The 24,821-nt window shown below is 55.6% G+C and overlaps 1 protein-coding gene and 1 long non-coding RNA gene across 4 annotated transcripts; one reads left to right on the plus strand and one right to left on the minus strand.

Annotated features, from left to right (window-relative positions):
- On the minus strand, window positions 1-4,085 carry LOC146405868 (uncharacterized). Its single transcript, XR_014843589.1, has 3 exons — window positions 2,651-4,085; window positions 1,257-1,436; window positions 1-1,134 (listed from the first exon to the last, which is right to left on the minus strand). It is a non-coding gene; the product is annotated as an uncharacterized LOC146405868 (long non-coding RNA).
- Window positions 4,086-4,141: 56 nt separating this feature from the next.
- Window positions 4,142-22,117, plus strand: RNASET2 (ribonuclease T2). Of its 3 annotated transcripts, none has more exons than NM_001444642.1 (10): window positions 4,142-4,270; window positions 4,502-4,666; window positions 6,901-6,961; window positions 9,156-9,211; window positions 10,521-10,578; window positions 13,194-13,267; window positions 16,514-16,627; window positions 18,440-18,485; window positions 20,275-20,349; window positions 21,033-22,117. In NM_001444642.1, exons 2-10 carry the CDS (start codon window positions 4,593-4,595, stop codon window positions 21,225-21,227), a joined length of 753 nt encoding a protein of 250 aa, NP_001431571.1. In that variant the 5' UTR covers window positions 4,142-4,270; window positions 4,502-4,592; the 3' UTR covers window positions 21,228-22,117. The 3 variants fall into 3 exon arrangements, 2 of the variants coding, with proteins under 2 accessions (NP_001431571.1, XP_084828871.1); XR_014812875.1 differs by having other exon boundaries at window positions 4,182-4,270; window positions 20,275-20,919; window positions 21,033-22,113; XM_084972745.1 differs by lacking the exon at window positions 20,275-20,349 and having other exon boundaries at window positions 4,182-4,270; window positions 21,033-22,113.
- The last annotated feature ends 2,704 nt before the right edge of the window (window positions 22,118-24,821 follow it).

A 24,821-nucleotide genomic window follows, 5' to 3' on the forward strand; every position in this document is an offset into this window, starting at 1 on the left:
TTTTTACTTTTTTATTTACATATTTTCAGAATAAGGCATTGCTTAACTGGGCAGGGCAGGCGGGGATCGTGACACCTTGGTGGATTTCAACATATTTAATATATTTTAACTGCGGTTCGTGTTGTTTTCGATGCCCCCTAATCACCCATTTTGCCACGGGAGCCCTTCGAGTGTGCTTCTGTCCTTCCCACCTGCCCCCGGCGGTGTCGGACAGCCCCCTTGCCTTCCGTAGTTATGTCGTGTCGTGTTGTGTGGTTGTGCCATGTACTTGTGTCGTGTAGTGTGTCATGTAGTTGTGCTGTGTGGTTGTGCCGTGTAGTGTCGTGTACTTGTGGTGTGTTGTGTACTTGTGGTTGTGCTGCCTAGTGTGCCGTGTAGTTGTGTTGTGTAGTGAAGGGAAGTGCCCCCTTGCTTTCCGATGTGATGACGCCCCAGGCTGGTGTGGGATGCTCCCTTCTGCAGACCTGGAAGCACCTTTCATTTCTCGGGGAGCCCTGGTTCCTTTCAGTGAACGTGAGCCTTTAGAGCCCACAGTCCTGGGGCCCTGTGCTACCGAGCAGGTCGGTGTTACAGGACTTCCCAGTGGATAGAGCGAGGTAGGAAGGCTGCTGCTGTTTCTTTTGCCTTTTTAAAGAAAATACAGCCTGGGTTCACACGGACGTCTGTGTTGCAGGAAGGGGGACCCCTTCCAGGGCCCGAGTGTGGGCTCTTGTCTGACACGCAGAAATCAGTTGTCCGGGGAGACACACGTGCTGACAAAGCAAGAGGCTGTGCTGGGAAGGGGCGGCCGGGCGGAGAGCAGCAGGTGAGGGAACCGGGAGAACTGCCCTGCCACGGGGCTCGCAGGCTCAGGGTTTATGGGAATGGGGTGAGTTTCCAGTTGTCTTGCTCGGCCGGTGCTTAGTCTGGCTCAGGGTCCTTCCTGGTGGCACGTGCACCTCTCGGCCGAGGCGGATTCCAGTGCAAGGATGCTGGGAGCTCAGGGGTCTCCTCCCTCCTCCTGGCCCCTCGCAAGTCCTCCAGCTCAGTCTCAGGGCAGCCCTGGGTTCCTTGTCAGGCGTCCTGCTGAGAGTCAGCTCGAGCAACCACCTTGCTGGCCAAGGTGGGCGGGTTCAGCCCATGGTCCCCTGACACCTGCAATTCACATTTAGCATGACACAACTTTACAGTTTTTACTTAATGTTTTATACATTTCTTAATTTCTTTAATTTTCTTTTTCTTTTTTTTTTTAATTTTTAAAACAATTTTTATGACACCTGTGGCATATGGAATCCCCGGCCAGGGATCAGATCCCAGTCACAGTTGCAACCAATACTGCAGCACTGGCAACGCTGGAGCCTTAAACATTGTGCCCAGCAGGGATCAAACCTGCATGCTGGCGCTGCAGAGAGGCCACAGATCCTGTTGTGCCACAGCAGGAACTCCGACATGGGTCACTGCAAAGGAGGAGACAGAAAGAAGGCCTTGAAAAACCAGGCAGGACCGTGGAGGGTGACAGGTGGGTGCAGGCTGCGCATCTGTTCTGGGTAGGCGTGCTTTTCCCACGGCCAGACACTGCGTGGGAGGAGTCACAGGAACCCCGGGAGCCACGCCGACTTGACTAAAAAGCGCCACGTGGGCGCAGCATCTGCTGGCGAGGAGTTTGTCAGATGTAAACTCATAAACACGAGCACTCAGTTGCAGAACAGTCAAAGGCACCAAATGTCAGGGTGCAGCGTCATACGGCCGCGCGAGCCTCCAGGTCTGCATTTGCTCTCGAGGAAAAGCCCTGGGAGCTTAAGCGCGCTGGGCTGCAAGAGCCCCGGGGAGGATTCCTGCTGGCAGGGGTCCAAGCTCACCTTTACCGGTGTCTTCCCATCGGCCAGCCCAGTGCAGGCCAGGGGAAGCGCAGGTGAACGGGGGGCTTAGGGTCGAGCGTCTCCAGCGGTTGGGGGCCTGCCCTCCAGCCACAGACCATCTGGTGTGAGTTCAGACTCTCCAGTTATGACCCGTGTGACGTTGGAGTGACTGCAGCTGCCAGAGCCATCTCCACTTGCTTGACACCCATCAGAAAGGTGAACCGGGTTTCCAGGTAAGAGTTTTACCCCAAAGGTAAGTGTGAAGGGGCCTTAACTAGGGTGGGATGTGGGGGTGGGGGGGAGCATCCTAGCAGAGACAATGGCCAAGGAATGAAAGGCCACAGTCTTCGTGGGGGGAGTCAGGGCCTCTGGGATGGACACAGACTTCCTGTCCTGCATGGCAGGCTGGTCCGCAGTGCTGGCAAGGCCTAGAACAGACTGAAGAACTTTTTTTTTTTTTTTTTTTTTTTTTGTCTTTTTAGGGTTGCACCAGCAAGCAGCATATGGAAGTTCCCCGACTAGGGGTCAAAACAGAGCTGTAGCCGCCGGCCTACACCACAGCCACAGCCACGCGGGATCCGAGCTGCGTCTGCGACCTACACCACAGCTCACGGCAATGCCAGATCCTTAATCCACTGAGTGAGGCCAGGGATTGAACCTACATCCTCACAGATACCTAGTGAGGTAACGGCTGGTTACCTCTGAGCCATGACGGGAACTCCGCAGACTAAAGAACTTCGATGCTTATCCAAAGATCAATGGAAGACTCCGAAAGTTTCTCCAGGAGGTGATCGGATGAGAGGCACACCTACCTTTAGAGCCCCTGCTCTTGAATGCAAGTTCCTGTGCCCAACGTGCTGACGCCAAACAAACCCAAACACTGAAATTTGGAGCAGGAAAGGTTTACTGCCAAGAAAGGAGAGCAAGCAGCTCATGCGCTTCTTGACCCACTGGGGTCGGGGCAAAGAAAGGTGTTTTTATAAGCAAAAGCGGGGTGAGGGCTGTGCGGTGTGCGCCTTTCCTCTGATTGGTTAGTGGTGAGGTCACAGGGCGGGGCTCCAGGCATCTAGGGCTCCCGCGAAGTTGCCGTCCTGCACGTGCCAGGGGGCCTGAGTTCCCGCGGAGGATGTTTTGGTGTCTATTTATATCTTGAGGAGGAACTGGGACTCAGTTTTACTGCTGCAGCTTCCTGATTGTTTTTCCTTTGTTTCGCGTTCCCTCTCTTCCCTAATTAGCAGCTGCCTGAATCTGCCCTTTGGAACTCAGGGCAGGTCGTGGAGGCTGAAGCCTTTTGCTACAAACCGGAAGCAGGGGCCACAGAAACCCTTTTGTACCCGGGAGGGGCCGGTGGGTTCTGCTCAGTTTCATTACCCCTTGGCAGCAGAGTGGAGAGAGCCGGTTGACAGAGTCACAGAGAACCCAGGGGACCAACCACTTTTCGCAGTTAGGAGGTCACTGGCCATCACTGAAGGTGTAGTTTCTGAGGACAGAGGAGGAGGGATGCGGACTAAAGTCTGAGCCACAGGCGTCAGGCGGCATAGCAGGAATCTGCTGCCTGCTCCTCCACCCAGCGATCTGAGCCCTGCTCTGATGGTCACGCGTCTCCTGCTCCTCAGGTCCAAGGACGCTCGTTGTCTGCTTGGCGGTAGGCGTGCTGCCACAGGCTTGCTTTTGCATCTGACTGATGGTCCTGGGGGAGGCTCAGCTCTGAAGGGCCTGCTGTTCTACCTAGAGCCATGCGAATGCAGCAGAGACAAATGGACTCGCGTCGGGTTAGGGCAGGGGCCCCCCTCTGGTCTTGGAGCTGGACAGACACCAAAGCCTGGAGACCAAGGGCTGCCCCAGTAGGCCCTGCGGTGGAGAGGACGCTCAGCCCCCATGCCTGCTCTGGTTCTGAGGGTCCTAGTGCCTTTAGGACAGCCTGGCCTCAAGGGAGCAGCCTTCTCCTCTGCACTTCTCTGCGCCCCAAGGCGTTGTGCCTGCACACTTGTCACACACCTTCAGGGGAGCAGCCGTGCCAGGAATCTTCCGGGCTGGACCCTTGGCCTGACCACATCGGCTCCTAGGCAGCTCAACGCGGGGAGGAGGGACCGGGTACCAGGAGCTGAGGGACGGCGGCTTGAAAATTGACTTCACGGGTTCGGGTGAGGGGCGAAGGCGGGCGGGAATTAGGCCGAAAGGGAAGCCTAGTCAAAAAGGCAAAGAGGAAGAACAGACCCGGGCGGCGTGTGTCCTCCCGCGGAACCCGGCCGGCGGCCCGGGGGCGGGGCCTTGGGCGCCGGGGCGTGGCCGAGGCTGGGGGCGTGCCCCGGGCCGGGGGCGTGGCGTCGGGCGCCCTTCGCGGAAACACACCCGGCTCAGGGGACCGCGGGGGTCGCCGTCGGGGTAGCTGCGGGGCGCAGGGCCGGACTCGTGTGCGCCTGGCGAGCCCGGTGAGGCGGCGGGGTCCCTGGAGCTCCTGACGGGAGGGATCCGGGACCCGGGGCCCACTTGGGCGGGGATCTGGGGTCCAGGGCCCGCTCGGGGCAGGGGTCAGGGGTTTCGGACCTGTCGGTGCCGGCCTGGTCCACTGTGTTCCTCGGGGGTGGGCGGGGTTGACCGCGCTGCCCGCAGGCCGCCCGACGGCGTGCGTGATCGGCTTAAGGAAATCTGTCCATTTTCAGGGAAACGCGGGGCCTGGCTCTGGACACGGCCTCGCGCCCTCGGAAAGCCGAGCCTTTGTGCCCCTCCGGGGTCTTCCCTGCCTTCGGCGCGATGCGGCTCCCGGCCGGCCTCGGCGTCCTCTGCCTGGCGCTCTGCTGCCTGGGCGGCGCGCGCGAGCTCTGGAGGTGAGCTGCCTGGGGGGTGCGGGACCCGGGCGGCTGGGGGCTGGGGGGAAGCTGAGATTCTCCCAGGCGGCCGCACGCATTTTGTCCAGGTTCCTGTACGACCCTGGGAAGTTCCAAGTTCCTCCCTCCAGGCCTTCCTCCCCCGCCCCTGGTTCCCTCCTTCCACGCTCTCTCTTGCACTGAAAATCAGGGGTAAACAGGCTCTCCTGGAGGGGGTTCTCATTTTTGACCTTTTTTTTTTTTTTTTTTGTCTTTTTGTCTTTTGTTGTTGCTATTTCTTGGGCCGCTCCCGCGGCATATGGAGGTTCCCAGGCTAGGGGTTGAATCCGAGCTGTAGCCACCGGCCTACGCCAGAGCCACAGCAACGCAGGATCCGAGCCGTGTCTGCAACCTACACCACAGCTCACGGCAACGCCGGATCGTTAACCCACTGAGGAAGACCAGGGACCGAACCCGCAACCTCATGGTTCCTAGTCGGATTCGTTAACCACTGCGCCACGACGGGAACTCCTCATTTTTGACTTTTGTAGCCGGTCTTAGTACCGGGTTTTAAGGCCCTTCTGTTTCATTTGAGTAATGATCATATTAGTAGAAGTTTCATACTTCCTGCAGGAATGGGGCCGTTTTTCTTTTCCGCGAAGCACCATTGCTGTTTTAGTGTTTACTTTTATTTATTTATTTATTTTTTTGTCTTTTTGCTATTTCTTTGGGCTGCTCCTGCGGCATATGGAGGTTCCCAGGCTAGGGGTCGAATCGGAGCTGTAGCCACCGGCCTACTCCAGAGCCACAGCAACACAGGATCCAAGCCACGTCTGCAACCTACACCACAGCTCATGGCAACGCTGGATCCTTAACTCACTGAGCAAGGGCAGGGACCGAACCCACAACCTCATGGTTTCTAGTCGGATTCGTTAACCACTGCGCCACGACGGGAACTCCTCATTTTTGACTTTTGTAGCCGGTCTTAGTACCGGGTTTTAAGGCCCTTCTGTTTCATTTGAGTAATGATCATATTAGTAGAAGTTTCATACTTCCTGCAGGAATGGGGCCGTTTTTCTTTTCCGCGAAGCACCATTGCTGTTTTAGTGTTTACTTTTATTTATTTATTTATTTTTTTGTCTTTTTGCTATTTCTTTGGGCTGCTCCTGCGGCATATGGAGGTTCCCAGGCTAGGGGTCGAATCGGAGCTGTAGCCACCGGCCTACTCCAGAGCCACAGCAACGCAGGATCCAAGCCGCGTCTGCAACCTACACCACAGCTCATGGCAACGCTGGATCCTTAACCCACTGAGCAAGGGCAGGGACCGAACCCACAACCTCATGGTTTCTAGTCGGATTCGTTAACCACTGCGCCATGACGGGAACTCCTTTAGTGTTTACTTTTAAAGATAACATGACATTTCAGTTTTCCCAGAAAGTGTATTTTTTGAAAAAGAGCCCCACTGATGGAGAAGAAATCCATTGAAGTACAGAGTGTGTGTGGAGCCTTGCCTGGCCCGGCGGAGGGCCTGAGGCTGTAGAATGCGGCCACCGCCAACTGCCTCGTGACTCTGCCTCTGAGGGTTGGTCAGCCTGGCACGGTTTGGAGAACACGAAGCTGATTCAGCTCCCGACCCGAAGGACCTCACGGGTCAGCGGCCGTTCTCCCAGGCCCTTCTCCTCCTCCGAGGGGGCCTTTCTTTTTCACAGCACCGTCTCCTTTGCTTTGTTTGGAAGGATGTTTCTCTTACACGCTCCTTCGCCTGGCGGTAGCGGACATTGTGTCACAGACATCGTTGAGTCTTGACAGTTTTATTATGAATGACCTACAGTGACAGTGCATAATAATACAAGGTCTAACCTTTCTGGCCTCTGCCTAACCTTCCGGTTTCAGTTTCCCCCTATGTGAAATTCGGTTTTCTTTCTCTCTCTCTCTCTCTCTTTTTTTTTTTCGTCTTTTTAAGGCTACACCCTTGGCATATGGAAGTTCCCAGGCTATGGGTTGAATCTGAGCTGCAGCTGCCGGCCACAGCCACAGCAATGCCAGAGCTGACTCAGCTTGCGACAACGCCAGATCCTTAACCTGCTGAGCAAGGCCAGGGGTCACCGTCTCCAGCAGGGGCCCCGAAGCAGTGTCTGGTCTGTGACAGGCACTCAGTGTTCCCTGAATGAATGATGGTGTCAGTGGATGGATGAAGTAATTTTTCTGTAGCTCCTAAAAAGTTCTTGAGAAATAAGTTCCTTGTCTTTTAACAGTGGCGACCACGAGTGGAAAAAACTAATTATGGTTCACCACTGGCCTATGACGGTGTGCAATGTAAGTTCTGCCTGGAGGGGCCCCTGGATCCAAGAGACCTGTAAGGTGGAGGTTTGTGTGTGGCGTCCCCCCCGAGAGCCTCCCAGTCCATCCTGTGCAGGTCCTTCCTGGGGCCGTGACACAGCGCACAGACAGTGTGGCTCAGGCATCAGAAATGTACTCTCCCTGTTCTGGGGACTGACAGTCTCGAGACCAGGGCGTGGGCAGATCCCATCTGGAAGTGTTTTTTTTCGTCCTTTAAGGCCGCACCCACGGCACATGGAGGTTCCCAGGGAAGGGGTTGGAATCGGACCTGCGGCTGCTGGCCTCCACCACAGCCACAGCAACGCCAGATGCAAGCGGTGTCTGTGACCTGCACCACAGCTCACGGCAACACCAGATCCTTAACCCACTGAGCAAGACCAGGGATCGAACTCGCATCCTCATGGATCCTAGTCAGTTCCTTACTGCTGAGCCGAGAGACCCCTTCTGGAATTTTGCGGGAGGACGTGCTCCACGCCTTTTCCTGCTCCTGGAGTTGCCAGTGTCCCCCTTACAGACACAGTCGCTGCCCTGTCTCTGCGTGGTGCTCTTCGCTCTGTGTCTCTGCTTCTTAAAGGAAGCCCGGAGATGGCATTTAGGGCCACCTTCCTCCAGTGTGCCCTCCCCTCGACCCTGTTCCAATAACCGCATCTTCACAGGGTCTGGGTTAGGGCTTCACCATGTCCTTTGGGGACAGGTTTCACCCCACCGCAGGCCTGGCCTGTCTCCTCCCTCCGTCACTGCCAGGCTCAGGAAAATGTGTCCCCTGAGCCTTCCCTGTCCCCTTTGCTGTGCTGGCCCAGGTGGCGCCTCCTCTGCCTCAGCTTGGCTCCACCTGAGCTCTTGTGCTTGCCTCTGGGAGGGAGGGACCCGTGTGGGGACAGCTCTGGTCCTGGATGACCTGGGAGGTTTGCCTTCGAGGCCCGGGGTAGGGCGTGGGCACGTTCCTGCACCGACTAAATATGCCTGCGGTCCTGCCTTGATGCTTTAGAAATGCGATTGAACAAAATCAATTACTAGCAAAATACTGTTTGGGGATTAATTCCAGTCCAGGGGTCCTGGTCTTCCAGTGGAGACATCACCCTGGGAGCAGGGCCGTCACAGGCAGGGACAGGGCTGTCCTCAGCGCTCAGCACAGCCCGGCGGGCACACACCAGGGGCTGCTGAATACGTGCTGATGCGGGAAAGAAAGCTGCACCCGGACCCCCGTCACCCCTCAAAGGCTCGTCCAGGGCGCTGGTTGTAGCGCTGGGAGGAAACCCCTTGCCCGGTTGGCCTTGCCCTTCCGCAGCCTCAGCCCCGGGACAGGCCTGCCTGCTTTGGACGGTGGTTTCCTTGGGGATGGACGGGGCCTCTCGCTCTGATCCTGCCGCGGTCCAGCCTTCCCTGCACCCCACCCCCACCCCCTGCCCCGGCCTGTAGCTCCTCACAGCACCAGCCAGACCTGAATTTCCATCCACCCGTAAAAGCTGCCTCCCTACATCAAAGGGCGAGTCGAACAGGGAACGGGGAAGGCTTGCTGGGGCACAGGAGGCCTCCTCTGCTCCTCGCCAGACCTAGTGTCTGCCTTTTATGTGCTGACTCCTTGCGGGAGCCCCGCTTCTCACTCACTGCTGGGTAGCCCAGGTGTGTTTCCTAAGGGCTATTTGCTTTGGAAACACTCCATTTTAGCCAGATGATTTGAGGTCCCATAGATTTTATCTATGGGACGACTTCACTGCTGAGGTCTGCCCCGACCTTGGTGTTTTTGTGGACTCCAGATTTCAATACTTATTATTTTGCTGTTTTCTTTGGACCTGGTGCCTGAACAAAATGGAATTTTGCAGGGTTCTGTCAGCCTCTTGCTCTCATTCTTGATTAAGAAAAGTATCCGTGGGTCACTGTGGGTGCATCCATCCGATTGGTTTAATTTTAGGCACATAAGAAGAGCAAAAATAGCTTTTCCGTTCTGTTTTCTTAATTGTTTGAGGGTTGATCCACTCATTGCAAATACAACATCCAGCCCCCATGAGTAACCTCATGACGATTGCTGCAGTGCAGTTATTGTAAATGAGCACGGAATTACTTTGTGTTGGTCCCCTAGTGCATCTCGTTGATGTTTGCCGAAGAAAGCAAGGTTGCTGAGTGTCTTTAAGAAGCAACGAACCAGTTGCCTCTTGTCTTTTCTCCGCAGGAAGTTGCAAACAACTGTGAACACCCTCCGGATTACTGGACGATACACGGACTATGGCAAGTGCTCTGGGCATTTGAAACTTGACCAGCCCAAGAGGCTGGCTAACCTGGAACTCTGGCTCGAGCCTGGTCCCCATATGCAGCCTTGTGACTTCTGTTGGGAGGGCCATTCGACAGACCAGATCCTTATTTCAAAACATGTTTAGTCTTTCTGGCATAACCTTATTTCTCTTTGCATTGAGTTCTGCTTTGATAGCATAGTCACAGTCTGGTTGAAATATGCGTTTAAGGATTCTGGGTACCTTTCAGATGACTACGTTTCCATTTTCTTATTTTCTTCTTTTGGGGCCAGTTAGTAAATACCTAAAAATAAGTAAGTCAATATGTGTGTATTTCGCGTATGTAAGATGTGTCTGCATTGTGCCTGTTTTGCAGACATCCGAGTTCGTTTTTCTGGTTTTGCCTGCATTTCGTTTACTATTTGTTACGTGTACTCATGTTAAACTATGTTCATCGATTTGTGCAAAGGGATCGGCCTGGGCCCACTGCTTCAGGAGAGGAGGGTGTCTTGGCATTTGCTGTTCCTTCAGGGACAGGGGCAGCAGAAGGCAAATTTACCTGGGGCCTGAGGACCTGGCCTCACGCCCCTGTGCCCTGAGGCTCGTGGGCGACCTGGCCACTTTGGTCTCTGGGCCCTTTGCCTCTCTGGGGTTTCATGCCCTGGACTGTCTTCTCACTGGGGTGACTGTGCCCAGCGCTGCACAGCGCCGTCAGGTCCCTCAACCCTGGAGACAGGAGAGGGGTGTAGGGGGCAGGTGTGGTCCCTCATGAACCAAGCTGCACGTGAAGACAGAGTTGACACATCCAGAATTAGACACAGGACAGGCTCACAGCCGCAAGCAGGAGGGAGGGGAAAGCTGCTTGGATTTGAAGAGATCACACCGGCTGATCTTAAGTCACTATTGGGCGCTTTCCAAGCACATCACATGTGTTGTTCCATTAAGAGATGGAGACGGCATCATGCTGTTCTCCTGCCCTGATTGAGGGGAGTTTGGCCAATGACACAGAACCCAACAGAAAACCCCAGTGGCCCTGACTCTGGAGGGCCTCTGCTGGGGTGCTTGTTTTGCTGCTTCTGCCAGGAAGTGGGCTGCTGCTGCCTTGTGCCTGGAGGTTTGGAGAGAGCCTGGCCACCGACTGCTGTGTCTGGGCGGACTCCCTCAGCGGGTGGTGGTGGTGGGGGGTCCTGGCCAGAGCCCACCCTTCTCTTGTTCGCTACTGACCTTGTGCAGGTGCTTTCTCGGGCTGCTTGGAACCAGCCCAACCAAAACTAATCTCCCTTTATTTTTTCAATTTTAATTTCAAGGCCTGATAAAAGTGGAGAGTGTAACCGATCCTGGCCCTTTAACCCCGACGAGATCAAGGTATTTATCACCTCCGCAGAGCTGCAGGGTCTTAAGACGTAGTCACCAGGATCGAACCTGGTGCTCACTGCTATCTAGGACAGCCCCACAAATTAAATACGATTTGTGTTTAATTAAATCCTCCTCTGCCCTGGACCCAAAGGGCTGCAGTGGCTGTGAGCAAGCCGGCCCTGGCTCCAGCCCGAGGCCCGATACCCCCGGACGCAGGACGCTGGCCGGCTCGGCCTGCGCTCAGGCGCGTGTGCACAGCTCTGGCTTAGAGAAGAGCCAAGCCCCGGGCTGGCCTTTCGGGCTGTGGCGGGAGGGTGGGTTTCTCCGTGGGAGGGATGGGCTCTTCCAGGACAAAGCCTGGTGTTGCAGGGTAGCTCGTGGGACTGCGCTGGACCAGAGCTGGTAGCAGAATTTCTCTTTTGAGACTTTTTCCTTGTGTGTACACACGCGGGTGCACACGCGCGCGTGCACGTGTTCCCTTCTCTACCCTGGTCTGTCGCTAGTCGTCCTTCAGGGTAACTAGCATCTGGATTTACAGGGAAGTTTGCAGGATCACTGGGGTGTCCCTGATAATATGGAGTAGAATTAGGATTTGCTAGAATTCTGGACCATTTCCGAGGAATACACGAGCCCAGAAGCGTCAGGGTGATTAGTTCCAAACCCATCACGGGCTCTCGTCCAGGTGGCACTTTTTCCTCCTCTCTCCTGCCTGTGAGGACTCGGCTGTGAGCCGGGAGGCCCGAGAGACCAGGGCCCCGGAGGCTGGTGACCCCTCCTCCTCCGACACCCTTTTTTCTTCCCCACTCAGACTCCTGGTTAGAGTCTTGTGATTCCACAGTGGACTGGAGGTTAATTCACTCATAACAGGGTACTGAGTGCCAACAGTTTGCCAGGCGCCGTGCCAGGGCTGGAGGCACGGGGAGCAGTACCAGACGTGGCCTCGGGCCCGCCTCGCCTGCGGCCGGGCGTGGGGTGCTGGTGGTGCCAGCACATCACCGCGACGAAGGTGCCTGGAGGGAAACGGGCCGAGAGCTCCAGGCAGTGGCCTCCCCTGGGGAGGCGGACTGAGCTGGAATCCGACTTAAGCAGATGGGAGAGGCTGTGGCAGCAGCATGTGCAAAGGCCCTGGGGTAGCTTTTGAGAAATGGGGAGGAAGCCAGTGTGGCTGGGGGGCGAACAGTGAGCCCGGGTGGTGTTTAGTGCCAGGTCCTGCGGCGCCTTGTTTGCTGGATAAGAAGTGTTTCTCTGGATTAAAACCAGTGGGAAGTCATTGGAACATTCAAGCTGGGGAGTTTCTCAGGGTTGTCCTGCTGCCCTGTTGGGGGGAGAGGAGGTGTGGGGGAGGAGTGTGGAGGCTCCTGGGGCCCTGCAGGGACAGAGAGCTTGCGTAGACAGAGGCCGTGGGGCTGGGCATGGGTGGGGGTGCCCGGAAGCAGAGCGCCAGGACGGGCCTCGAGAGGAAGCGACGGGCAGGCCTGGGCTCAGCTAGGAGTGTATCAGGCCCCCTCCCTGCACAGGGCCGGGCTGGGTGGATGTATGATCGCAGGCCAGCTTGGGGCAGCTTGGGTCTGAAGTGCCCTGGAAACATCCAGGTGGGCTCAGTGCGTCAGGAGAGAGGTCTGAGCTGGAGGTGGACCTCAGCGTCGGCCCGGGGACAGTTAAGGAAAGCCTGGGAGCCGGGGTGTGAGGGCAGGGGGCGGGGGCAGGCGAAGAAGCAGAGGAGGCGGAGGAGGCCAGAGGGGAGCCCCCGGGGAGGAGAATCCCCAGGGTTTGGGAAGGGAAGGCTGTGGTCCCTTTGGATGGAGGACCTGCCACTCCGGGTAGGGAAGGGACAGGCAGGCCCCTTGTTGAGAACAGTGCTGCTTTCCCTGTTTTGTAGCGAGGCTCCAGTCTAGCGTGCATCCCGAACAAAAGTACCCTGCTTTGGGCAATAAATTATGTCGTCACCCAACCCCCCAAGGCTGCTGGGGGCCGAAGCCAGATTGTGGCAGGTGGGAGATGGGAACGGGGGGTGGGCAGCTTCCTGAGGGATGTCGGCTGCTGGGAGAAGGTGGGCTGCACCGGGGCGGGAAGGGGCTGGGGTTAAACTGCTGACGAGGTGATGGCAAGGATCCGGAACTGTGGGAGTGGCGGCGGGCAGGAGGCAGTGAGGCCATCCTACGAGGGTCTGTACACCTTTCTTTCTTTCTTTTTCTTTTTAGGGCCACACCTGCGGCATATGGAAGTTCCCAGGCTAGGGTCGAATTGGAGCTGCAACTGAGGCCTATGCCACAGCCACAGCAATGCTGGATCCAAGCTGCATCTGCAGCCCATGCAGCAGCTTTGTGGCAACACCCAATCCTTAACGCACAGAGCAAGGCCAGGGATAGACCCCCCGTCCTCCCAGACTGAGTCAGGTTCCTAACCCGCTGAGCCACAACGGGAACTCCAGAGCTTATGTTTTCAAACACGATGACCCAGATTTCACTCCTCGCTGTGCTGCAGGAAACAGTGCGTGCAAAATAAACGCAGCATCCACTTGCTCGCCAGAGTCAGGCTCAGGGCCTCCGTTTATCGAGTGCCCCCTGTAGGCTCTGAGTCGTCAGCTCCTGCGCGGATGTATCACGTTGCTCTTCTCACTCCAGGGCCTTTTGCCGGACATGAGGCTCTACTGGCCCGACGTGCTCCACTCATCTCCCAACCACAGCGTCCACTTCTGGTGAGTCGGAATCTCAGGTCCTTCGGGAGCGGGACGCCCGGGCCGGGGAGCTTCCGAGCTGTTCCTGATGGAACCGCAGAGCGCAGGGGACAGCCTGTGGAGCCTGTCTGGGTGCTTCTCTCCAGTGGATGAGAAACGGGGGCGGCAGCCCTTCCTGTGTAAGCGCGTCTTTATCACACTCCTTCGTTCGTCCTAACGTTACTCATTTTCTCCCTCGCTCCAGGGTGGCAGTTCCTAATTCCCATGACACCAGAGCTTGGCCTAAGGGATTAGTTTAACTTGGCCGTATTTTTGTGTAGAGTCTGCGGGAACGGTTAAATGTGGGGACGCAAAATGGAAGGACAGTGACGTCTGTCCTCTTGGCTCGCTGCGGTTCGGCGTGAGGTTCCACTCAAGCGAGCGCTCGGGGCAGGAAAGTGGTTTAGGGCTGGTCGGGCTGGACCTGGAGGCTGCCGTCACCCCTTCGGTAGAAGAGAGAGGCGCCCCATGAAAGTTGGGGAGAGGAACGGTTCAGGCCGCGTTGCTTTCCCTGTGTTGCTTGTGTTCTAGAAAACGGTTTCCAAATAGCTTATGGCCTTAAAGAGTTAAAACAGGGAAAATCAATGTTAGCACTTGAGAGCATCCTTCGGAATAGAGCAGCCTTTGGTAACTAAGGAAACAAATTAGAGCCTTTCCAGTGGTTCCGGTGCTCTGTGACAGTCAGTCGGGGTATTTGGCCGAGAAATACATCAGTAAACAGACACAAAGACCGGCTGTGAGCCGGCCTTGAACATTTGATCAGCCGGTGTGGGCAGAGCGCACGTTCTTTTTCTGTTCCGATAGAGAAAAAAGGACGTCCGGCTTCACGATGGTCGTTCAAGTCCACCCTTAGAAGCGGTCGTAAAGGAGGAAGGTACATGTCCCGCCCTGGTGCCTCCTGGAGCTCCCGAGTGCGGCGCGGGTGTGGGGACGCGCACGTGGCCCGCCGCGTTTGCCCCGTTACTGCCCTTGGGCCGCCGTCGCCCAGGCCACCTTACTGTGCGAGTGGCAAAGCATCGACGGAGGCGCCCCGGCCTCTCCTGTCCCGAAGGGGGGACTCCCATCAGAAAGCTCTTCTCGGAGTTCCCGTCGTGGCGCAGTGGTTAACGAATCCGACTAGGAACCATGAGGTTGCGGGTTCGATCCCTGCCCTTGCTTAGTGGGTTAAGGATCCGGCGTTGCCGTGGGCTGTGGTGTAGGTCGCAGACGCGGCTCGGATCCCGCGTTGCTGTGGCTCTGGGGTAGGCCGGTGGATACAGCTCCGATTCGACCCCTAGCCTGGGAACCTCCATATGCCACAGGAGCGGCCCAAGAAATAGCAAAAAGACAAAAAAAAAAAAAAAAAAAAAGAAAAAAGAAAGCTCTTCTTGGTGGTCTCACGGGGGAATCAGGTGTGCCGCCTAGGGGGTCTTGGTGTTACCTGGCGCTCCAGATGATTCCTGGGCGGAATCGCTCAGCATAATCAGGGCTCTCGACAAGTGCTGTGTACACCCCCCTCTGCAAAGTAGGATGTGTGTGGGGTTTTTGATTCTCCTAAGAAAAAGAACGAGAATTCGGTGACGCCCAGATTGGCGATGCCACCTCGCTGTCGGGGGCGGGGACGGGCCTGGGCCCCTGAGGAACGGCTGCCTCCTTCCGTCCCCGAGACAGGCCAGGCGGGACGTCAGCTTACGGCCGTGCTGGAGGCGAGGCCGTAGTCGCTTCTGCCTGGTGGCTGACGATTTTGTGTCGAGTGGAAGGTGTCCAGGTCCAGATGACTCCATGTTCGGACCGCAGTAACGTCAGCCCTGTGACACACTCTTAGCCCTACCGTCTCTGGAGCTAAATTTGGCCCAAGAACAGCAACAGTCGGTATTTACTGAGTAGTTATTACGAGCCCGGAACGGTTGGGCTGCGTGTGCTTCAGCCCCTGACGTGCCCGACACCCCTGCCATAGGTTCTGGACGTCCCGTTCCTGCTCCTCAGACACTCAGCCACCTGCAGGTCAGGTCACATGCTCAGTGAGCTGGAAAGAACCCCCTTTCTGGACTTCACAGAATTTAGAAAGTTATCAAGTATTGGACTCCGGAAACTATTCCAGATGAAGAAAGTTAGTTATTTCCCTGTTTTTTACCTTCCCTCACGGTTTTCTCAGGTCCGAGAGACCTGTAACTCCGAGCCGTGGCAGTTGCTTAAAGCTGGCACTCTGGGCGGGGCTCCCAGAGAATGGGTGCACGCGGCTCCCATTTCCGTGGTACTGCGCATGGGTGCCCTTTGAACGCACGAATGCTATTTCTTACACCTGCACGAATTAATCGCTGATAAAGCCAAGGAAAGCTGACATCTGTTTTCTTCTCCCGCGCTGCCGTGGCGAACCTCTGAATCGACTAGTTGTCAGTCAGTGTGAAGGCGGGGAGGAGGTATGTTTAGCATCTGGGTCCATGGCGGCCCAAGGCGGGGGACGGGCCCGAGTGCGGGGCAGGGCCAGGGGCAGGTCAGGGCAGCCTGCCTGGGCGGCAGTGAAGCTGGGGTCCTAGCTAGCCCCTCTGGGCCTCGGTTTCCTCATTTCTCAACCCCTAATGTTTTCTCCTTGCAGAGCTGTGAGAATCAAATGGAGAATGAGCGAATGTCTTGTGAAACTTTAGTCTTCAGTAAGATGTGAGGCCTTATTATCAGCAGCAGCGTTTTTCTTGAATGCAGATTTACTGCAGGTTGGCAGACCTCTGGCTGGGCTGCTGTTTTAGTTCAGTTGTCCGCATAGACGGACGTCTGAGACGTGACGGTCGGTGAGCAGAGGTGCCGGTGGGGAACAGGCCTCAGGCATCCCTGTGATGGGTGACTCTGCCTCTCGTGTGCCAGCTCTTTTGCTGCTGCCGTGAGATGCCCTGGCTGTAAGGGCCTGGCTTTCCGGGAGGACAGCCGGTGCCGTGTGAGTCTGTGGGTGCCTGAACAAAGGTGTCTTCTTTTTTCCTCGCTTGGGCGTGTCAACCGCGGAGTGAATCTGAGCCGATCAGCAGAGGAATCCCGCAGGAAAGGTGACGGGCAGCCTTGAAGGTGGTGCTGTGCTCAGCGGGGCCTCGGTCCCTTGTGTGGGGCTTTGCGTAGTTGCCTGAATTGAGATGAGAAACTCCCACTTTCTGGAAGAAGCCGCAGGGGAGACCCTGCAGCTGGAGGAGCCCGTGGGGACGTTTTGTTCGGAGCTGATTTCGTGACGCTCCAACCAGAGACCTGACCTAAACATCCTTGCAGGAGGCACGAGTGGGAGAAGCACGGCACCTGCGCTGCCCAGCTGGATGCCCTCAATTCCCAAAGGAAATACTTTGGCAAAACTCTGGATCTGTATAAGGAGCTTGCTCTGAACAGGTGGGTGACTTGGGCTGGTAGCTTGCCTCCCACACCCCCTCTCGCAGGTCACCCCAGCCCCTGAGGTGAGTGGGACAGGAGTCATGGACCTGGGAACCGGCGGGCAGAATCACCCCTGAGAGACCCTCCCAGTGAGCCTTTCCCAGTCACTGGGGGGACCAACACCCACCCCCCCAGTAGACTCAGAGGCCCGGGGCTCTGAAGGCGCATGGGCCTCAGGGGGACGAGATTAACTGTGGCGCTTCTTCCTGCTGCGGTTTGATAGACGCGAGCCGCCTCAGCTAGACCTGCACGTCGGGGACCTCGGATCTTTGCTCTGGTGCTCGGGCAACAGCGGGGGCTGGGTGCTGGGCGAGCCCTTGAACCCCAGGAATGACCCGGCCCCAGGGAGCCCGCCCCTCGCTCAGCCCTGGAGACTCGTGAACCCCAGTGAACCCCAGTGGGGGCCCGGGGTGGGGGGAAGGGGGCGGTCAGGATGTGCAGGCAGCTCTTCCCACCACCTCCGCGCTCGTCGTAAACTGAAACTAGGCTGAGGGCCTGGCAGCAGCTGACACAGCTGGTGAAGGCCAAGTGGAGCTGTTCCTGCAAGAAGTGCAACTGGGAGCCGCAGCTCTTGGGCAAGAGGGCGCCAGATGGGTTCCTGGCACCCCGAGTGGGAGCCCCCCGCCCCGCCCCGCGTGGGTGGCTCATAGGGTGGAGTCCCTGCCCCAGAGACCGTCCCTTCCCGCACCTGCTGAGTGATGAGCCCGCCTGGGAATAGAATGTCTTGCTAAAAACTATGTAGAACCGTCAGAGAAATCCCATTCTTTCCCGGTTTCTCCCAGGAAAATCTAAAACCTTAGTCCTCACAAAATTAAATTAAAATTGACTCAAAACTTTAAAATCCCTTATACTTTCCTCTATGTCATCAACCATTACTAATTGTCTTTTTCTCAGAGGTAAGCCTGTCAAATTATCACAAACTAGCAGTTTTTTCTTTACTTTGGATATGAAGGTAGCAGACCTGCAAAAACGCAGAATATCCAGACCCAAAGACCTCGGATTTCCCACAGATGTGGCCGGGGGTTGATGTCAAACTCATCTTTTCTTTTTTTCTTTCTTTTTTTTCTTTTTTTTTTTTTTTTTTTGGTCTTTTTCTAGGGCTGCACCCGCGGCATTTGGAGGTTCCCAGGCTAGGGGTCAAATCGGAGCTGCAGCCGCCGGCCTACACCAGAGCCACAGCAACGCCAGATCCTTAACCCACTGAGTGAGGCCAGGGATGGAACCCACAACCTCACGGTTCCTAGTCGGATTCATTAACCGCTGAGCCACGAGGGGAACTCCTGGTCTGAGCTTTTTAAGTGTGGTCTATAAAATTTAGTTAATTTACCATATCATCGTTTGATCAGGATTCACTCGAGCTGGTTAAAACCCTGTGCTTTAGGAAATGATTCGAGGCTCTAGGTATTAAAAATTTGACCAAGTGCAGGGATTTTAGGATGAGCCTAGAATCCAGAATCAATTGCTGACCATCTTCTAGAACAGGTGTGGTGGCTGGGTGGTCATGTGGAGCCAGCTCCCTTTGGTAGTGGCCAGCGGATCCTTGCTGAGAGGCTGGGTGCTGGAAAGAGGCCCGGATCAGACCTGGGAGTGCGGGGGTGAGGGGAACGCGGGACCACTCCAGCGCCATTTATTTGCTGCCCTGGCCAACAGTGTTATTGCTCAAGCTAAGAGAAAATATACACTTAATTTTTGCTATGAAATATGGTAAAAACAAGAAAGGAAAATAGACCTTCATTATATAATATGTGTATTTTTTACTTTGAATTTTAGCACGCTCCAAAAGCTGGGGATAAAACCATCCATCAGTTACTACCAGGTAAGTCTTGCTTTCAGCTTCTTCTCAAATGTGTGTCTGCTAACTGGGGACACCCTGCTGAGCGCAAGCGTCACTTCAGCCTGAGAGCTACGCTCGCGTATTAAAGTGACCCAAACCAGCCCCCCACCCCCCGCTCGACTGTAGCATTTCTTTTTTTTTTTTTGTCTTTTTGTCTTTTGTTGTTGTTGCTATTTCTTGCGCCGCTCTCGCGGCATATGGAGGTTCCCAGGCTAGGGGTTGAATCGGAGCTGTAGCCACCGGCCTACGCCAGAGCCACAGCAACGCGGGATCCGAGCCATGTCTGCGACCTACACCACAGCTCAGGGCAACGCCGGATCGTTAACCCATTGAGCAAGGGCAGGGACCGAACCCACAACCTCATGGTTCCTAGTCGGATTCGTTAACCACTGCGCCACGACGGGAACTCCGACTGTAGCATTTCTAAATGGGCCTGATGTGAAGTTTTGATCCTGTACCTTTGGAGGATAAAGTGAAGGCTGCTTGGGCGACTTTGAAGCGGGTTCGTGGTTCCATGGCGAGAAGTGTGTTCTGGGGTCTGGAAGGCGGGTAGGATGTGCAGTGCTGGAAAGCCGAGTTGTAGGGTAGGTTGAGGGAGAACATGAAAGTTTGTTGTTGTAACTGTGGTTCGTAAAACTGGAAGTTTAAGCATGACCGATCCCATTGGCTGGTGGCCGACACGGAAGATAGACATCCCCCCAGGGTGGCCCGTTTGTGTCAGCAGTTGTTGGCGCACAGCCAGGTCACTCCTGGCATCAGTGGCCATCCGACCGAGGCCTGAAGCCTCTGCTCTCGGGCCTTTTCTGGGGCGAGTTTGCCAACTATCGCTCTCAGGAACCAGTCAGGTTCTTGGAGACAGTTTTCATGTTCGTCGTAGGTGTGGATTTAGAAAAGGCTGAAAGTCACTGCTTTTAATTGTTTGTTTTTTTATCACGGCTGCACCCGAGGCATATGGAAGTTCCCAGGCTGGGGGTCAAATTGGAGCTACAGCTGCCAGTCTATACCACCGCTCATGTCAACGACGTATCCTTAACCCACTGAGCAAAGTCAAGGATCAAACCTGCATCCTCATGGGTACTAGTCGGGTTCTCAACCCCCTGAGCCATGATGGAAACTCCTGAAAGTCACTGCTTTTAGCGCTTGTGGGTTTCCAGTACCACGGCTGGATACTGAGCCATTGTTTGCGAAACAAATAAACATTTGCGTCTTTGCGCTGTGTATCCGCTGTCTCCCTCCCTCCTTGGAGAGTCGGGACGGAGGGCTCCGTGCCCCTCGGGTGGGAAGGTCAGCTGCCCTTTGACGTCCTTCCAGGAGGCAGTAAGGCAGCGTTTGCAGGGCCCTTCAGCCTTCATCTGGACTCAGGTTTAAGAGGATAAGGGGAACATGTTCGCACTTCTTGCCCAGAGCTGACATCAGCGATCGGAAAAGCAACAGTGCAGCACATTTTCCCCGCGCCAAGGCCCTTGGGTGCCCAGGCTCAGGCAGCGGGGGTGGGTGGGTGGGGTGGTGACCTCTGACCTCCTAGCATCCGGCTCGCAGGCCCTGGGAGGAGAGAATGGAGCCCGGCAGAGCAGCTTGCAGGGGTCACAGGCTGAGGGTGGAGCCCGGCGTGGCGTTCTGTCCCTCGGGCCAGGGGGCCCTTCCTCCCCAGCTCTTCGTTGGGCCATGAGTGGGGCTGGGGGAGGTGACGCTGCTGCTGGTCCCGAGTGGATGGAGCAGCGCTGTTCTCTCTCTCCGTGGAGTCCCCTGTCTCACGAACATTCTCTTTCAGATTTCAGATATTAAGCATGCCCTGGTCGGTGTGTACGGAGTGGTGCCCAAAGTCCAGTGTCTTCCACCCAAATCGGTCTGTCGGTGATGTTCTGTCTCCCTTTCTGTCTGCCGAGAAGTCAAGCTCCGCTTCCCTTAGAGCTTTGTGCTCTCCGTGGACGTCCCGGGGACAGAGATGTGTGTGTGTGTGTGTGTGTGTGTGTTCTGAAATAAGAGATTGCTCTCTGACGCCGTGCTAGGATAGGGCCTGTTTTCTGGCAGCTTCTCATCGGGGGGACGAGCAGTAGGGAGAATGCGATGTGGGTACATCTACCAAGTTAAACACTCCCAGGCTCTCCACTGTCATTCGGAGTCATTTCAGTTGTAGCCACCTGTCCAATTTCAGATGAGTTGCAGTTTCTAATGTCAGCTGATAAAGTCTTGAATTCAGTTAGCAGTAGGGTGCTGCTTACCTGCTTATCTGCCGAGGCCGCCTCTCCTCCCGGTAAACCTGTGCCGTGTGTGTGGCTGTGTCTGGGGTCCCTGTACTCAAGCTGCCAGGCTGGCACAGGGAAGGCTCTGGGCGGTGACCACAGCTGTCCCTCTGGGGCCCTGGCCCCAGTTCAGCGTCAGAGAAAGGGACTTGCTTCTGGAGCATGGATCCGAGGTCTGGACCACCTCTTTTGTTTCGTTTTGCTTTTAAGTTCCAGAATTGGCTGATCATAGAACCGTGCTGATGATCTGGCCTGAATCCCAACTTGTCCCTGCTTCCTTCCGTAGGGCGAGAAGGTGCAGACCCTCGGGCAGATAGAGCTGTGCCTGACCAGGGACCTGCAGCTGCAAGACTGTCCAGAACCCGGGGAGCCGGCGCCCCAGAGGCGGGAAGCAGGGCCAGGAGGGACCCCGATCCTGGGGCTGGAGATCTGTGAGGACGGCCCGGTCTTTTACCCGCCCCCCAAAGAGACCAATCACTGAAAGAGTCTGCATTTTGAAAATCAAGAGATGATGGGAAATCACCGCTTTTTACAAAGCAGCTCACAAGTGAAATCTGTTAACGGCCTTCGCTACCTAAGCCTGCTCTGTTGGGTTCTTTTCTGCCTTGATTGTCGTGGTGCAGGTACAAATGGCGCGAACACTGGCTACGCTGAAAGGGAGGAGAGCCCCCCACCTGATGGCTGCTTTGTGCTTGGAATCAAGCTTCTGGTTTTCTTTTTTCCTCCTCTCTCGCTCCCTGGAAGACAAGCAGGCACCCTTGGCCTTTGGGCCAGTGGTCCAGGTCCAGACGAACTCCCCTGTATCCCTCGGCCAGCTGCCTTCTTGCTCTGAGTACATGTCGGGGGGATGTTGGGACTGACGCCCAAGCAGGAGTCAGGCGACTTGGAGTGGGGCTGACAGCTCCTGTTCCACTTTCACCCGCCAGCACCGCCGTGCCTGGGCATGGGTGTACCCTCTGAGGGCCCTGGTGCTGGCAGGGGAGTTGCTCTGGGTCCGGGGGCTGTAGGCTTCTTCTCTCTTCTCGCCAGAGGAAGTCTGGGGGTAGGACTGAGTGCCAGCCAGCATCCCCCACCCCCAGCCCGTGGGCGTTCTTCCCCATGGGCCGGAAATCCTGCAGGTCAGCCTCTAGCAGCTTCCCCTTCCTTTCTGTCAGAAGGAAGCATCAGTACCCAGAATGCTGTGGCTGCCCTGGCCCCAGGGGCAAGGCTGCACCCTCGGGCAGTGAGGCCAGCTGATGCACCCAGGCTCAGCTGCGCTGCTGCAGGCATCATCCTACCTGCCAGATGGCATTTCACCTGTAAAAGGAGCATCCCTGCTGGTCTGTGAATGGACTTCCCCTACTTTATTAAAACTGCTTTTCACGTTCTTTCTCCCTGGTCTCTGCCCTTCTTTTTTCAAATGTTTTTAGCTGCGTGGGCTAAAATATGACCCCAACACTAGTCTTCATCAGGTCAGTATTGCCCGTTTTTATTCAACAATCACTTGGAGTTCCCTTATGGCACAGTGGGTTAAGGACATAGTGTTGTCACTGCAGTGGCCTGGGTCGCGTTTGGCTGCTCGTCTCTGCACTTTCGAGCAGACCTTGCCCGGTTGCCACCTGCTCACTGGCCGGTCAACCTCTAAGGCAATGAGGAAGGAGAGCTTGGAAGCATCTCAGCACAGGTGAAACTTATGCAACGCAGTGGCTTGATGTGGTTGGGGCCTGGGGGCTTCTTAGGTCTAAGGTTGTCCTTTTGTCACTTCTGCCTTTGCATAATGTTGCTGAAACTCCGTCTCTGTCCACCGGTGCGGAATAGAAAGGCAGAGGCAGGGGTAAAGGAGAAAAAGAGAGCTTTTGTTGCTTTGCCAGGCGAGGGAGGCCACAGCAGGCTCAGGCCTTAAAGACTGTGCCCCCCATCGGGAAGAACTGTGGGGAGTTTTATGGGAAAAGGGAGAAAACCAGGTTTTCAGATAGGCATCAGGATGGACGCGAACATGCGTTCTTCTGTCTTTGGGGGAATCTTAGTCATCAGAGCGGAGCCAGGAGGTCTCGGCCTGAGCGCGATGGTGGGCTTCTGGGTTGTTGCCCAGAAGACAGTAGTCGCGACAAGGGCACATTGATCAGAGATTACAGCAAACTGGGAAAGTCCTAAAAAAAATCATGTGCTAATAATCTTTCATTTTTATTATTATTTTTTTGTCTTTTCTAGGGCCGCTCCTGTGGCATATGGAGGTTCCCAGGCTAGGGGTCTAATCAGAGCTGTAGCCACCGGCCTATACCACAGCCACAGCAGTGCAGGATCCAAGCCACATCTGCGACCTACACCACAGCTCACGGCAACCCCAGATCCTTAACCCACTGAGCAAGGCCAGGGATCGAACCCACAACCTCATGGTTCCTAGTCAGATTCATTAACCACTGAGCCATGACGGGAAGTCCAATCTTTAACCCATGGGCAATTGTGCTCAGGGTGCCTAATCTTTAGCTTAGGGTGATTGTGTTAGGGTGTAACTAAGCCGGGGAGAAGGACAAGGAAGGACCCTAAGCTGTTCAGTTTTAAAGTATTCATTTCTTTCTTTCTTTCTTTTTTCTTGGTCTTTTTAAGGCCACAGCCACAACATCTTGGGATCTGAGCTGTGCCTGCGACCTACTCTGCAGCTCACAGCACCGTTGGATCCTTAACTCCCCGGGCGAGGCCATGGATCGAACCCACATCCTCATGGGTCCTAGTGGGGTTCGTTACTGCTGAGCCACAACGGGAACTCCTCAAAGGTTATAGGTTTAAACGTTCGTTCTGGGATACTTCAATTTTCTTTTTCAAGGAGACCACTTGCACACACTGCACAGAGTCTTCACGCAGACTTAACGCGCTAGGGTGCAAACAGACCTTCCCGAGTACCAGACCAAAGCAAAAGGGACACAGCACGCAGGGAAAGAGCCAGCACGACATGACCTGCAGTCCCTGCAACAGGATGGGAGGGACAGAGACCAAACAGCCGTACAGGTGCGTGTGAACAGACTCCACTTGTGCACTGGCTCAAAAGCCAATCCTAGCTCCACGGTGTGTGAGAGAGACACATCTGAAACGCAGTGATCCAAAAAGGCGAGAAAGAGGCAGAGGACAGGGACCGGCCCAACGGCAAGCACAGTGAAGCTGGGCTGAAGAGAAAGGTGCCCAGAGAGGAGCAGTGGCTTCCTCTGGAGCGAGCCTAGGGTTGTGTCTGGAGTTTGAGACGAATTTCGACCTTTCCTTTTCCCTCCGGGAGGGAGGAACCGACCCTGCTGTCCCTGTGCTGAGGGTGGGGTCTCGCTCAGCCTGAGTGGCCTGAGGCCTCACCCTGGGCTCCTCCGAGCTCACTGTCCAGCCCTGTGTTCCTGCTGCCTCGCAGGCCAAGAGCACTGGCTTATCTGTTCAATTGGTTTCGGCTGTTTAGCAAAACAATCAGGGCAAAGGGATTCCATCTGTGTCTGCGCCTCGGTATCCTCTGGCGGGGTCCTTTACTCAGTGGGAACCTTCAAACCCTGAGAGTCATTTACAAGAGTGCTGCTTCTTTTGAGTCATTTTGCAAATAGCTGGCCCGGGGCTAGGGCTTCCATGACAGCGCTTCCAGCGGAGCTGGTAAATTTAGACCAACTTCAAATCTGAATTGAATTTATTTTCTAGCCTCGGAGGGGCAAGACAAGCAGTGGTTTAGGGGTACACCTCCGATGCCCCCCTTTCTAAATTTTACCTGTGCATTTTCTAAACAGGCTCTTCTTTTTTTAAGTAAAGTATGCTTTTTTTTTTTTTTTTTTAGGGCCACACCCGCGGCATATGGAGGTTCCTGGGCCAGGGGTCCAATTGGAGCTGTAGCCTACACCACAGCCACAGCAACGTGGGATCCGAGCCACATTTGAGATCTACACCACAGCTCACGGTGACGCCGGATTCTTAACCCACTGAGTGAGGCCAGGGATCAAACCTGCGTCCTCATGGATACCAGTCAGGTTCCTTAACTGCTGAGCCCTGACGGGAACTCCAGTCTGAGTATTTCTTAAAGGGACTGAGACTTGGGCTGGATGGTGTCCTGGTCAGAGGGACCGGCAGCAGAGTG

Source organism: Sus scrofa, chromosome 1 (assembly GCF_054392235.1).
Source record: "Sus scrofa isolate SSC_HxYL_T2T_F1_AM1 chromosome 1, Sscrofa_HxYL_maternal_Yorkshire_Landrace_v2.0, whole genome shotgun sequence".
NCBI lineage: Eukaryota > Metazoa > Chordata > Mammalia > Artiodactyla > Suidae > Sus > Sus scrofa.